Source organism: Alnus glutinosa, chromosome 6 (assembly GCF_958979055.1).
Source record: "Alnus glutinosa chromosome 6, dhAlnGlut1.1, whole genome shotgun sequence".
NCBI classification, from domain to species: domain Eukaryota; kingdom Viridiplantae; phylum Streptophyta; class Magnoliopsida; order Fagales; family Betulaceae; genus Alnus; species Alnus glutinosa.
The window spans coordinates 22,407,926-22,424,151 of record NC_084891.1 but is presented as its reverse complement, the minus strand read 5'-3'; the positions used below and the strand labels follow the sequence as shown (position 1 = coordinate 22,424,151).

Sequence of the window (16,226 nt, the reverse complement as noted above, 5' to 3'; positions counted from 1 at the left end):
CCAAGCCGTATATTCTGTTGTGTGATTTCTCATCTCTCATTTTATTTCAAAAAATTTAAAAGATTTTCATTTTCTCTCAATCAAACCTTGTGCCCTTTATTGAGTGGATTACACGTCACGTTAATACAATAAACTCGAAAAAATTACATTTTTTTTCATCCTCTTTGGCCGCCGAGACAATTTTGAATCTCAAATTTCTCATTACACAGTCCTCCACTTAAACCACGAACATTCGTGAGGGGTACAAGATTCAAACTTTATTCTATTTTCCTGCGGCTTCTCAGCAGCCAAGCAAAGGGTGAGAATCAAGACACGCAAAATGACGAGAGAAACGGGTCAATCTGAGATGCGGCTTAGGTCACGACGATCGACAAGATCAAGGCCCCATTTGAAAACTCCATTGCCCTTTGGGTTTTTTTTCAATGATTAAAAATTAAAATTAATGTGATATAAAGTTGATATAATTTATATGAAAAAGTAAAGAAAAAAAATTGTATTGTAGTGAGTTTTTTATTTAAAAAGCAATAAGAAAGTGTTGATGTGATATAAAAAGTAAAAAAAGTTAAGAATGTTTTGAAGTTAATGTTTTTTGTGAGAAGTGAAAGGAAAGGAAGGGGAGGGGAGGGGAAAGTGGTTTTCAAACGGAGCCCAAGAAAGATTTGGAGTTTGGAAGAAACTTGGCGCTGCGCGCATCTTTGATCATGCAGAGGATCAAAAAAGATTTGGAGAGTTAGAGGAATAAAATATTTCGAAGAGTTGAATAAAAATCAAGTATTTTTAAGATTATTATATTTAGTGTTCCACGTTGATGTATTACTCTCTTATTAGAGGGCACAAAAAGCTTGATTTGTACAAATCTTTATAGGAAGTATTATATTTCCATTAACACAACATAATTTTTTATCCTAGTGACATAAACATCATTATGATTATTATTATTTTATTGATAACACGAGGAGGGGGCACTTGGTGCCATTAAGTATTAAACACTTGGTGCCATATTCACATGAGGCTAATGAGGTGGCAAAGACTGCCCTTCTTCAATCTTCGGAGCAAGTTTGAAAGGAAGAATGTCTTATTTTTATGAGAAGTGATTCATCTTGTTCGTTATCTTTTATTAAAAAGGTGACTACTGATATGACATGATCACCTTTTTATTAAAAAATATTATTTTAATAAAAAAATGACGGGTGGGGACGACAAACTGTCCCCCACCAATCATTTTCCTATTTTTATTAGCATTTTATTTGTTGCGCAAAATGTTTCGTCTTAATTTTATGAAAGAATGATATCCCACTTACAAAAAATAAAATAAATAAATAAAAAATAAAACAATATCATGTCAATAATTTTATTAGGCACGAACAATCAATTTTTTTTTTAATAAGAATTTATCTAATGGTTGATTGACACTACTACATCAATAAAATAGAATAAAATTGTGGCATATAACATTTAAATAAATAAAATAAAAATAAAAAACTCAACCATAATCAACAAATCCCCAAATTGTGAAAGAATTGAACCTTTTGTTTTTTTAGGACAAAGAATCAAACTTAATCCAATCAAATTAATTTGAAATCAAGGTCAAAACGAAACATTAGGCTTAATTTGGTAGCAGGCAATTTGATTGGGAGAATCAAGTGACTCAGCTCGGGTTTAGGGTTTAGCAGGGTAGATTTAATAGAAGAGAGCTTATTTGATAAGAATGGACTGTAAAACTCAATTTTTGCAGCCTTTAATGAGATATTGACACATCATCTTAACATTAGACATGAAAACACCAAATTTTAGACCAAAATACAAAATCAATGGACAAAAGAGTACTTTTTGAGTTTTCTTCTTTATAAGTTGCAAAGACCTCACCATTCCCACCAGATTTGCCCAAGAAAATTTAGGAAAAATAAGAGTTTACTATCTAGAAATCGTCGTCTTTTAATTTGTTTCAAAGAATTGTGTGTTTTCATGTTTATTGTATTTTTTGATTTTTAATGACTTGTTCACTTATAATTAATTACTGTAAAATTAAGGGTTTATGGCTCATCCTTATCGAAGGTATTCTCTTAGTTGAATTAAAGGCAATTTTTGCAAACTTTGAAATTAAACATATTTAAAACAAGGGAGTGATTAGACAGTAGACCCTCATTAAAAAACTAATATTTATTTGTTGATTTTTACTTAATAGTTTAAAGCTAGCTAGATGTTTCTTACATAAACCGATCTGTTCTAAATTAGAAATATTCAATATTGCATCAGGTTCACTGGCAGCCCTTGTATGAAATTGTGTGTCCAGGAAAGGTCCACGTCATTGTGCATATGACAAACTTTATTATTATTATTATATTTTTGGAAAATGCTAGTGTTTTCACCAGCATCCCACCCCCATCCCACCAATCCAAAGTGATTGGTTTTTTTTTTTATTTAATAAATTCATTTTCAAATTTTTACACTTAAAGTTGGTGGGATGAGGGTGGGATGCTGGTGGACACACTAGCATTTCCCTATATTTTTTTTTGCATGTGGCAAAAGCTTTCAGATGGCCCCATCATTTAATTTGCTTATATTCAACAGTAGATATGACAATCACTTGCCTACATTTTCTTGCACGCAAGAAGATTGAGTTTGTTATGATTGCCTACACTTACGGATCGATGAACTTCATTTAAGGGTATTAAATTATGGGAAACGTTAGATTTACTACATGGTCACGTTAGAGGCACAATACCCCTTTACATGAGAGTGGGCTCCACCCTCATGTGAACGGGTATTGTGCCCATGTAGTTCAACAATCAAATCTCTTAAATTATGGATCTATTTGATTTAAAAGTATTGGGTTTTAAAACGTTTTAAATTTGAGTATCTACTTTTTTAAACATCTCAATTACAAATACTCTTTTAAGATTTGCTGTTAAATTTTGTCAAAATTTTCAAAATTTCCTTATTTCTTTTTAAGAAAAAAATTTTTTTGATAGGATTTAGGTGTTGGTCAGAATTTAACGTAATTTACAAAAATACTAATACCTGAATCTTTGAAAAATTTTATAAATTTTTTTTAAAAAACTAAACACATGAGTATTTTGAGAATTTTGACAGGATTTAACGGCAAATTCTAACAGAATACCTGTTATTGCAATGTTTTTAAATTAAATACTCTTAAGTCAAATATGCCTATAATTCGATACCCTTAAGTGAAGTTATATATATATTGTAATTATTATGTTTAGTTAATTAATCTTAAAATACTTTGTATATTTATTGTTTGCATGTATGCTCCTATTTTATTTTCTTTCATTTTATATAAATTCATATGTATCCATTTCTACGTTTTATGCAATTTTTGTGATTTTGTTGTATTAAAACCTTACGGTGTGTTGATACCTTAGAGCATTTATAGCAATAATAGCTAAAGTAGTTATTGAAAAAGCATAATTCTCTATTTTAGTTATTGTTTTTTTATACTCTCTTCAACATATTATCTATTCTACTCTGATCTACTTACATTTAAATATTTTTTCTCATTCTTTTTTTATTATATTTTTGCCAACACTAAATGAAAGAAAAAATATTAAATTTTTACACATTCTTTGAGCTAAATCGTGTGTTACATAAGTTCAATATTCTAGCAAAATTCCACAATTTATGAAAGCAATGCAACTAAAAACAAAGTAATTAATCAATTTTTACTTTTTAAAAAACAAAACAAAAAAAGAAACGAAAAACAATAATGCAAAAAGGAAACAAAGCAACTACAAATAACAGTAAATAGTTACAATAATGCAATTTATAAAGCAACAAAAAAGCTCCAGAATGCAATAATGCAATTTAGTTACAATAATCCGATTTCTTTCGGAATGCAAAGAAGCACCAAAATGTGAATGGTAGTCGACTAACCGATTACGTGGATTTTAAATTTATAAGTTTATCACTCGCAATAGTACGTATCGATTGTACTATAGTAAGGGTGATCGAACCACAGAGATTATGGGTTATTTTGCGTAATAGGATATCTAAAGAGTGTATTTAACTTAACTTAAGAGTAAAAATAAAAGCAAAGGTTGTAGAATTGAAGCTACAACAAGTAAAGTAAAGAAAAGCGAAAATTGAAACCAAACTTAAAAGAAACTTAGGATATTGATCTCATCTATTCCTCAACCAATGAAATGCTTAAAATCTATATGGATCTTCCTAACATGCAATAGTACGTATCGATTGTACTATAGTAAGGGTGATCAAACCACATAGATTATGGGTTGTTTTGCGTAATAGGATATCTAACGAGTGTATTTAACTTAACTTAAGAGTAAAAATAAAAGTAAAGGTTGTAGAATTGAAGCTACAACAAGTAAAATAAAGAAAAGTGGAAATTAAAAACAAACTTAAAAGAAACTTAGGGTATTGATCTCATCTAATCCTCAACCAATGAAATGCTTAAAGTCTATATGGATCTTCCTAACATGCATGATATGAGCGCGTAATGGGCGTCAACCATTACGACGACCTCGACATGAAAATACTTTAGTTAAGACGTAATCATAAAGCACCTAGTTTTACATTAAACAACTCCACGTAAAGATTTAAACTACAATTGAAAAACGTTTACTCTACCAAAGGTGTGGAGTGATTAATGCTCTCTAGCTTATTACTCTATAACACATCCTAATAAGTATACATAATATATGAAAACCCTAATGGTTGGTTTGGATACAGAGAAGAAAACTTATTCTTCTCTGAATCCAATTCTACCTTCAATGATGACTGGGACCCACGTACAGTGCGTGGGACCCGCATTTACTTAATAAAATAATAACAACTTTTTTTTTTAAAAAAAATAATAATAAATTTTTTTTTTAATTTTTTTAAAAAAATAATAACTTTTTTTTTTTTTTTAAAAAAAAAAAAAAAAAAAAGGCAGGGTGGCTGCCGGTTGGCAGCCACCCCTCAAAGGGGGTGGCAGTGACACTTGGGGATGGCCGCGAAGCCATCCCCGACCACTGGGGGTGGCCGCGCAGCCTCCCTCGACAACTGGGGGTGGCCGCGCGGCCACCTTTGGGTGGCAGCGCGCCTTCCCCAACCACTTGGGGAAGGCCGCGTGGCCTCCCCGACCACTGGGGGTGGCTGCCGGTTTTTTTTTTTTTTAATTTTAATTTTAATTTTAATTTTGTTTTTTCTTTTAAAAAGAAAAATTATTTATTTTTTAATTAAATCATTATTATTTAAATCATTATTTCACATAACTTTTCACAATACCAATCATTATACACAACTTTTCAAATTTCCAATCATTTCTTACCATTAAAAATAATATTTTCTAATCTAAAAATTCAACACCTAAACACAACTTTTTGCCTCGAAATTCGCAATTAGAATAAGAATTCAATTCTAATTCTAAAAATTCAATACCCAAACGAACCATAATTAGGCCACAATGATAAGGTATCTAGTTTCACACCGATCACATCACGTAAAAGTTACACTATAATTGAAAAACGGTTTAAACTACCAAATGTGTGAAACGACCGGTATTCCTCAGTATACCCTATAAGGTGACTCTAATAGGTAAACATAAATCATGTCAAATTAGAACTATTGCAAAAGACATCGTTCTTATTTCCAAGAACGTTGGTTTTACTCAAGAAATCTAAGAAAACTCATAGACAAGTTCAACTATTTTTTATGAATAATTAGATTGGAATCTTGAAAACAAAACCTTTTAGCATGGGTTTTGAGATCCTCTAGCCCTTAACAATCATCAAACATCTCAAGAAAATCCTAAGAACCTCAAGAACACTTCATGGTTTTTGGATAGGATTTTGATCAAATCCTAAGAACTAAATTAGCTACGCATAATTGAATCTAATCTATGCATGAAATCTAAGAAAAACAGTAAAAGAACAAGAAGACAATGAACTAAAAACAACTAGATTAAAATCATAAAATTCGAATTACAAAAGAAAATAAAACCTAAGCTAGAACATGAAGAACAAGGAAGAAAAAGAAAGGAGACAAGCTCTTTGGAACTAAGGCCAGAAAACGTGCATTAAAGGAAATGAAAAACACTAAAAATTAAGTGATACACCTGAGCAAATCCGAAATTCCCAAAAGATGCATAAAAACTAACCTAAAACCCTAATCTCATATATATAGAGATTTAATTTACAAAAGAGGACATCAAAGAACAATTTTTGGCTGCACAAAATAGTGTCGACATCCTCTGTGAACCGCTCAAATTGGATTAATTTCATCCACACAAAGCATGTCAACATCCTAAGATTTTCTCGGAAAATATCCAGGTTCGATCAATCGACTTTGGATCGATCGATTTTCTTCGACCGATCGATTTCTTTACTGAAGAAATAATCGATCGATCGATTTGCCTTGGTCAATTTTTCATCTTTTCAGGACCAATCTCGAACTCTGGAAATGACAAAATTGCCATTGATGTATTTTCAGGTCTAATTCAAGTATTTTGAACTAGATTTCAACTAAGACCTGAAAATAAGACAAAACACATAACTACAACAAAACGTTATATATACAACACAAACTAGGTTTAACAAAATGCAAATTAGGGGGTCTTGAATAGAATATTTCAAGACTTATCACACCCCCAAACTTACATAATGCTAGTCTCTAGCATTACAACTAGAAATTAAAATACAAACAACTAATCTACATCCTCTTTCGTGGGAAACGCAATTGCATTTAGCACATGCAACAAGCCTTTTAAACCCCTAGGCTACCCTAGTGGACGAATGAATTCTCGTGAAGGTTTAGCAGAAATGCTACCTACAAACATTATTTTTATAAAATATACATGTTACCTAATAGAAAGAAGTATCATCAAAACAATGGTTCATAATTCTTGAACAACTTTAAACTAATAAATTTCATCTTCACACAATTTAAGAAAATCATAGTCTACTTGCTTACAAAAGGCCAGCTAAGATCTCACATGTTAAAATGATGCAGTTTGATATTAACATGCAGTTATGAGGCTTTCAAAAAATATAACTTACATACATGCTCCAGTGTCTCAAAATTCTTTATATCTCTCGCTAGATAGAATAACTAAGGCATATGCATACTTTAATATTATTTACATTATTATGGTTGTGCAATACTCAACTCTTTTAAGCTTCTAAATGACCTATGTACCAAATGTTAGGCCAGTGACTCCCAAACCAGATAGCTTTAGGGCACTAGATGTAGAACATCCCAAAGGGCTTAATAACTCAAGTAAAAAAGAACTACGAAGTCCAACTAACTATTTATTATTTACTTGCATATTTTGACGCGAACATTCAATGTTTAATGAGGCAAGAGGTCCGGTTACTCAATGAAGTTTTTTTTTTAAATGAACTATGCCCACGTCATCCATCTAACGAGTAATCTTGGTTTTCCGAGACACTAAAAACCTTATGCAAGGTATTATTTAAGCACATATCCCACAAATAATATGCCAATGTATGTTATGATTTTTCAAATTTCAACAAGTGAATCTCATAGCCAAAAGTAATTAAGCAGACTTAGACTCTCTAATTATGTGATCATGTGTCCAAAATTTTAAAATTGTCAATGAAAAATAAATCACAATTATAAATCAACTAATTTCTACAAAACAACATAGATATTCATAAAGAAATTTGAATTTTTTTTTTTTTACAAAACTCAGACTAAGTGTACTTCTATACTCCCAAACTTAAAACAACACATTGTCCCAAATGTGTACAAAACGAAAGCATAGTTAAGGGATAAAGAAAACCTGAATGGGGAGGTATGGCTCAAAGCATACTCCCAAACTTAGAGGTAGGAACACTTAACCTGAAAAAGAAAACTAAAAAGAAAGTGAAAGATTAAAAATAACAACAGAATGAAATATAAACGATGGAATAGAGTTACTTAGGGTGCCTCCCAAGAGCGCTAAGTTTAACGTCTTCAACCAGACCCATCAAAACTCACTGCTAATGAATGTATTTGTGTTTGGCAGTGGTTGAACAAAATTTATCGTTTCGTACCCATTCAGATCCTTGAGACTTAGGGGATATGGCACTTCGGGTTTATAATGGGTCTCAAGGAAGGGAGTGTTTGAATGTGGTGCATCAATTTGCACTCCCTTGCCCTTGGCAAGTTTTAACTTTTCTGATTGCCCTATTGGTTCAGTCTTTGTCTTTCCCACCTTTGGATCAATGACTACCCCTTCACTCATAGGACTTGCAACAGGTGGACTAAAACACTTCCTTATCTCTCTCTCATTAAAGGACTTAGCTAGTTGTCCAAGTTGGATTTATAGCTTTGCTATAGACTGAGAGTGAAAATTCAGAATTTGAATCTAAGACTCAAATTTACTGAGACTGGTCAACACATTTTCCTCAAATGTAGAATTTCTAGGAGGTGGAAGGGCTGATTGCTATTGTGGGTTGGGAGGACGACTATTAGGTGGCAGATGGTAAAATTGATTGTTGAACTACTGATATGCTTGGTTTTGCAGTCCATTGTACTGTGGAACATTAGGCCACCACATACTACTATTGTTTCTCAAGGCCGGGTTATAAGAATTATTAAACTGATCACTAACCGGTCTAGAGTAAACTGCGTTCATCTGCTCAAAAGGAGGTTCAGAAGATTGTCCAATAATAGGACAATTTCCGGCCTGATGTGATGGATCGGGACAAAATGAACATGCATCATGTGGTGTGTGTGTATACGAGATGCAGTCGCAGGAACAAAACCAGATGCTAACAATTGATCTAACTTTCTAGACAAAGCATCAACTTTGGCATTCAAGTCCAAAGGTTGGGATACCTCATAAAGAGTTTGACTCTGAGCGTTTGTCCTACGACCGGATGATGAATGGTGTAAAGAATTTTCAGACAGATTTTTAAAAAGTGTCCATGCATCATCCTCACTCTTCAACATAAAAGTACTCTCACATGAGGCATCTACCATCTGTCTATGAGGCTCAGTCAAGCCATCATAGTCGAATCGAGTTTCATGTTTATTATATTTTTTTTATTTTTAATGACTTGTTCACTTATAATTAGTTACTGTAAAATTAAAGGTTTATGGCTCATCCTTATTGAAGATATTCTCTTAGTTGAATTAAAGGCAATTTTTGCAAACTTTGAAATTAAACATATTTAAAACAAGGGAGTGATTAGACAGTAGACCCTCATTAAAAAACTAATATTTATTTGTTGATTTTTACTTAATAGTTTAAAGCTAGCTAGATGTTTCTTACATAAACCGATCTGTCCTAAATTAGAAATATTCAATATTGCATCAGGTTCACTGGCAGCCCTTGTATGAAATTGTGTGTCCAGGAAAGGTCCACGTCATTGTGTATATGACAAACTTTTTTATTATTTTTATTATAGTTTTTTGCATATGACATAAACTTTCAGATGTCCCCATCATTTAGTTTGCTTATATTCGACGGTAGATATGACAATCAATCTTTCATATTTCACGACCCACTCACATTGATGGGACCTACGTGGAGGGAGCCTTTCTCCTTGTCTACTTTTTCTTGCACGCAAGAAGATTGAGTTTGTTATGATTGCCTACACCTAGGGATCGATGAACTTCATTTAAGGTATTAAATTATGGACCTATTTAATTTAAAGGTGCTGAGTTTTAAAACGTTTTATATTTAAGTATTTAATTTTTTAAACGTCTTAATTACAAATGCTCTTTTAAGATTTGTTGTTAAATTTTGTCAAAATTTTGAAAATTTTCATCTTTTTTTTTTTTTAAGAAAAAAAAATTATTAAAATTTAAGTGTTGGTCAGAATTTGACATAATTTACAAAAATACCAATACTTGAATCTTTGAAAAATTTTATAAGATTTTTTTAAAAAACTAAACACATGAGTATTTTGAGAATTTTGGCAGGATTTAACGGCAAATTCTAACAAAATACCTGCTATTGATATGTTTTTAAATTCAGTACCGTTAAGTCAAATAGACCTATAATTCGGTACCGTTAAGTGAAGTTATATATATATATATATATATATATATATATTGTAATTATTATGTTTAGTTAATTAATCTTAAAATACTTTGTATATTTATTGTTTGCATGTATGCTGGTGTTTTATTTTCTTTCATTTTATATAAATTCATATGCATCCATTTCGACGTTTTATTCAATTTTTGTGATTTTGTTGTATTAAAACCTTACGTTGTGTTGATACATTAGAGCATTTCTAGCAATAATAGCTAAAGTAGTTATTGAAAAAGCACAACTCTCTATTTTAGTTATTGTTTTTTCTATACTCTCTCTAACATATTCTCTATTATACTCTGATCTACTTACATTTAAATATTATTTATCATTCTTTTTTTATTATATTTTTGCCAACATTCAATGAAAGATAAAATATTGAATTTCCACACATTCTTTGAGCTACATCATACGAGGGTTGCACAAATTCAATATTTTAGCAAAATTACAAAATTTATGAAAGCAATGCAACTAAAAACAAAGTACTTGATCAATTTTTTTTATTTTTTTTTAAAAATGTAACAAAAAACAATAATGTAAAAAGGAAAACAAAGCAACTAAAAATAACAGTAAATAGTTACAATAATGCAATTTATAAAGCAACAAAAAAGCTATAGAATGCAAAAATGCAATTTAGTTACAATAGTTAATAGGCTCTACAACGTATTTTGAGCATCTCCAGCAGAATAGGTAAAATAGAATTTTATTTTATTTTATTTTATTTTATTTATTTATTTTTTTTTCCTTCTAGTGTAAATAGTAAGAGCAACTCCAGCAATAATAACCAAAGTAACTATTGAAAAAATGCAACTCTCTGTTTTAACTAATACTTTTATTAAATTATCTCTAACAGATTTTTTATTTTATTTTCTACTTGCATTTAAATATTATTTTGTTTGAAAAAAAAAAAAGAAGAGAGAAAGAAAAAATAATAAAAATAATAAAATAATAAAAATTTCTTTGTGAAGTGAATAGTGTGAATAGTGAAAAACCTATTCACCATGTGAAGAGCCTATTCACCATGTGCGCACAAGTTGAACATTATATATCCTTTTCTTTGGGTAAACATTATGTGCGCACAAGTTGATGATGTCGGAGCTCCACAGTCAAGTGGGATGATGTCGGAGCTCCACAGTTGTAACGGACAGCTTTTCATAGCTCGCATCTGGTCTCTCTTCACTTCCCCGTAGCTTTACATAATCGTTTCATCAGTTTGTTACAACTTACATGGCCCCCCCTTACAACACAAGTTGCAGATTACTAGTACCCCAACAATCGCATCTGTTTGCCAGCTACATGCCCCAGACTTGGTCCAACAAAAGTTTCATGTCCCGATCTGCTCTAAATGCTGTCTTTTCTACTGTCGTATAGCCATAGCTTATGGTTGGTTTGGATGTTGAATTTTTTGAATAAGAATAATATCTTGTGTTTAAATGTTGAATAGAATTTAGAATTTTTTTTGAATTTGTGTTTGAGTGTTGAATTTTTGAGATTGGAAAAAAAAAAAAAAAAGTGTTTTTTAATGGTAGGAAGTGATTGAAAATAATTGGATTATATGAAAAGTTGTGTATAATGATTAGTGTTAAATTTTTTAGATTGAAAAAAAATGCTTTTTAATTGTAGTAAATGATTAGATTGTATGAAAAGTTGTGTATAATGATTGGTGTTATGAAAATTAATGTTGATAATGATTGAAATAATTATGGAATTTGAATATTGACATTTAAATATTTAAATTCGGGTTTTTGTTTGGGTTGGATGTGGGTTTTCGGGTTTTTGAATAAAACCCGATTAGAATATTGAAAAAGTTTCAAACCAACTTGAAAGCCGCTGCTTAGAAGCAAAATTAAAATGGGTCTCTTTTGTTTTGTTAATACTCAAAAAACTTCTATCATAGACCGCTACAATCAACTTCGCTAACGTCATTTTGGATTGTTGTTTCCTGCTTTTGAGGATCCCTTTAGAGAGAGGTGGCTGTGCTGCTTTCAATATTGAATTTTCTTTCTTACTTTGCATTTTGTACTTATTCTTACTCATTTATATCATAATAATAATACTAAGTAAGGCAGACAAATGACAAGTACCAACTTGTGATTACCTTTTTGTTGCAGTGTGGGGGTGCTTCGCTTTCATTTCAATTGTGAGAGAGAGAGAGAGAGAGAGAGACTGGAGTACATGTTTATTAATGGGAAAGGATAAGATTATGCCACACAACTTGTGAAAATCTCCTCCCAATTTGCTTGTACAGTGTTTGTGTGTAGGCTATGCTATTATACATAAATTATGGTGACCGGTGGAGTCCCACGTCAGAAAAGATGCGTTCCCTTTGACATATATATTTGATATTTCCAACTATTTGGATTTGTACAAGAAATCTAAAAAGGACCATATTAGCCCATTGCAATTTGCAAGCAGCAAAAAAGATTTATATAAACCCCAGTAGTATACCTTTTATCTTACAATATTCAAATATCTACCTTTTTGTTTTTCTCTACGATGGCAACGCCAGATGAATCCTCCGCCCTGGAGCTCATCCGAGAGCACCTTCTCGGAGACTTCACCTCCACGGATTCCTTTATCCACAACCTCTGTGTCGCTACCTCTAAACCCGTTAAACTTGAGCCTCGAAGTCCCCCGTCGGAATCTGAGTCCCACTCTCCCATTTCGGGCCCAAACCGGCATGACCCAGAATTCGAAGCCTCGAGTTTCGAAGAAACAGAACAGTTGCTGAAGAAAGCCAGCCGGTCCGAATCACCTGAGCCGGCTAAAGGGTCCGAGCAGAAGGTGTCGGATTATGGCGCTCAGGGCAGGCACTACAGGGGGGTTCGACGCCGGCCGTGGGGGAAGTTCGCGGCGGAGATCCGTGACCCGACCAGGAATGGAAGGCGGGTTTGGCTTGGAACCTTTGACACTGATGTTGATGCTGCCAAGGCCTATGACTGCGCTGCCTTCAAGATGAGGGGTCGTAAAGCCATACTGAACTTTCCTTTGGAGGCCGGCGAGCCTGCGCTGAACGGATTTGGGGGACGAAATAGGAGGAGAGAGAAGAGAGCAGTGGCGGTGCCGGAATCCGATGAAGTGACGGTGGAGAGTTGGATGGTTTGGGATCAAGCGGAAGAGGAAGGAGGAGGGTACTGTGCTTGATGATGCAGACCAACGGTCAGGGTTATCTCGAAAACCGGTGATCACCACGTGTTAATATGCTATTGGAGTATTTCGGTGTTTTTTTGTAAAACTTAGTTAAATATGTTAATTATGTTTAGGTTCATTTGAAGCTCCACGTGGTGGATTCCAACAACTGTATGTATTCATATTTCGACTAATAAAACAACAAATATAAGAGAGTTAATATAACGTCTATTTGCACAGACAAATAAATAAATAACTCAAAATTTTCTTAAGCAAATAAATTTTATATTAGTTTTTTTGAATTTATTGTCCGAACTATTAATAATTATGACAATAAAATTGTTGAAAATTTCTACCCCTAAAAAAGAGTTAGGTGACCCAAAGCTAGCTATGGCATATGAGCTATGGGTGCGAGGGTTCAAATATGGAACTCCATTCCCACTGGCTACGACTCTAGGGAATATAAGGGGTTGGTAATGGTCAAGCTAACTAGGATGGCTGGAAAAGTGATGGGAAGTAAAACTATGGCCCAGGGTTGTACTGTACTTGGTTAGAATTGTAGCACAATTCCTCCACTATCTGCAAATTATTTCAAATATTTCAGACTTTTTCACATAAGTGATTGAGAATGTTCATTATGATAATTTTGGGATGGCAATCAGATCAGATGTTATATATATATATATATATATATATATATATATTTTTTTTTTTTATTTTTTTCAATTTGGTGTATCAAGTTTTAAGATTAATTAGTAATATTACCCCTATCCTTACTTGCCGTCAAAGTTAATTACCGAACAAATCTTTCACTTGTATTATAAATTATTATAATTAATTGCAAGTCAAATTACTCGAATTCCTAGAACAATTTCATTGAAAACGCTCAACCATTTATACAGACATCATCAATAGCTTATGGACAAACAACGTCATACTTCAACACATGATTTAAGGACCACAATCAATCAAAAATTGTGGATGTCGGCTAAATATTTTGGTACGCGATTTTCTATGATTATTTGGTTGAAGATAATTCGAACAGATAATTATAAGAAATTACTTATAAAATTTATCTAATTAGATAAGTGGTCTCTCATAATTATTTGTTTAAATTCTCTCAAATTTAGACAAATAATCCTAATCCCAATAATTTCTCTTCTTTTACTCCTCCTTTTCGTTTCCAAGTCAATCTTTGATGATAAAATTATGTAGAAACAACAGTGACATAGACTTAAAAATCATTTTGTCCTACGTACCAAAAAACAGAAAAGATATCATTTTGTCCTACTGTTATTACACTATTGATTTGAAGAAGTTAACACGAATTTTTTAAGTTGCACTTTATTTCTAAGAATTTTGAAAAGAGAACCGTTATATATATATATATTTCATTTTTTTTTTGGGTTCAGAATAGAATTCTTTATTTTTCAATTGAAATAAATAATATCAATTTCATGATCAAGATTTAAAGTTGGTGCGTCTAATGATATATATAAAGTCAATATTAGCACGTCTTTTAAAAAAATTATATGTGAAAGCATGTACACCATTAGATGCACCAACTTTAAATCATATAGTAATGAAGATGATCCTATTATCTTTTGTCCATCTTTTTTACAAATCCACAATTGAATTTGTGGAACCACACGTTGGTCTCACATATTTAATGGTGAATTTGTTCATTTCTTGTACGGAGATGGACGAGAGATTGACAAAAAATGAAAATCAAACATTTCTCTTTCGAAAATAAATAAATAAAACGAAATAAAGGTGCTATCGGTAGGTATTAAAAAAAAGGCTAGGCCTAAATCTATAAATACGCTAAACTATTAAATAAAAATAATGGGCCAATAAGACAAAAAGAAAAAAAAAGAAAAAAGAAAAAAAAAAGAATAAAGAATTGTATGTATTCAGATTTCGACTAATTCCGATAGTACTCAAGCAATGAAAGGACGTCTCAAAATTTTCTTGGGCAATTGAATCTTATATCAATTCTTTTTGAATTTATTGCTCGAATTGTTAATAATTATGACAACAAAATTATTGAAAATATCTGTCGGTAGAGGCAAAGAGTTAGGTGACCTAGAGCTAGCTAAGGGTGGAGGGTACAAATATGGTACTCCATTCCCACTGGCTACGACTTTAGGGAATATAAGTGTTGGTGATGGACTGATGGTCGAGCTCATGAGGATGGCTGGAAAAGTGACAGCAAGTAAAACCTTGGCCCAGGGTTGTACTGTACATGGTTAGAATTGTAGCACAATTCCTCCACTATCTGCAAATTATTTTAAATATTTCAGACTTTTTCACAAAAGTGATTGAGAATGTTCATTATGATAATTTTGGGATGGCAATTAGATATATATATATATATATTTTCAATTTAGTCTATCAAGTTTTAAGATAATTAGTTCGATATTACCCTTATCCTTACTTGCCGTCTAAGTTAATTACCGAACAAATCTTTGACTTGTATTATAAATTATTAATAATTAATTACAAGTTAAATTACTCGAATTCCTATAACAGTGTCATTGAAAACACTCAACTATTTTTATATGGACATCATCAATATTTTATGGACAAATAACATTAGACTTCAACACATATTTTAAGGACCAAATCTTTGATTTAGGAAGTCCACAGAATATTTTGGTTAAAGAGTTTTTATAATTATTTATTTGAATTTTAAAAAAAAATTAGATAAATAATTGTAAGAGACTACTTATAAGACTCACATAACCGAATAAGTGGTTAGACAGCCCATTTTATATTTGGCCAAATAAATTTCATAAGTAGTCTTTCACAATTACCTATCCGAATTCTCTTTAAATTTGAACAAATAATTATATAAAATTCTAATCCCAATAATTTCTCTTCTTTTATTCCTCCTCTTCTTTCCCGAGCCAATCTTTGATGTTAAAATTGTGTTGAAACAACAGTGAAATAGATTTAAATATCATTTTGTCTTACTGTTATTACACTATTGATTTGAAGAAGTTAACACGAATTTTTTAATATGCACTTTATTTGTGAGAATTTTAACAAGAGAGTCGTTACACATCCATTCCTTCTCTATTTCTATTTC

At 31.9% G+C, this 16,226-nt stretch overlaps 1 protein-coding gene across 1 annotated transcript; it reads left to right on the top strand.

Annotated features, from left to right (window-relative positions):
- The first annotated feature begins 12,447 nt into the window (after positions 1–12,447).
- Positions 12,448–13,253, top strand: LOC133872007 (ethylene-responsive transcription factor ERF107-like). Its single transcript, XM_062309511.1, has one exon. The coding sequence runs from the start codon at positions 12,503–12,505 to the stop codon at positions 13,148–13,150; it is 648 nt and encodes a 215-aa protein (XP_062165495.1). The 5' UTR covers positions 12,448–12,502; the 3' UTR covers positions 13,151–13,253.
- The last annotated feature ends 2,973 nt before the right edge of the window (positions 13,254–16,226 follow it).

What these genes read in the sequence shown, in the direction of transcription:
- LOC133872007 (XM_062309511.1), top strand. Translation starts at nt 12,503, where the DNA reads ATGGCAACGCCAGATGAATCCTCCGCCCTGGAGCTCATCCGAGAGCAC.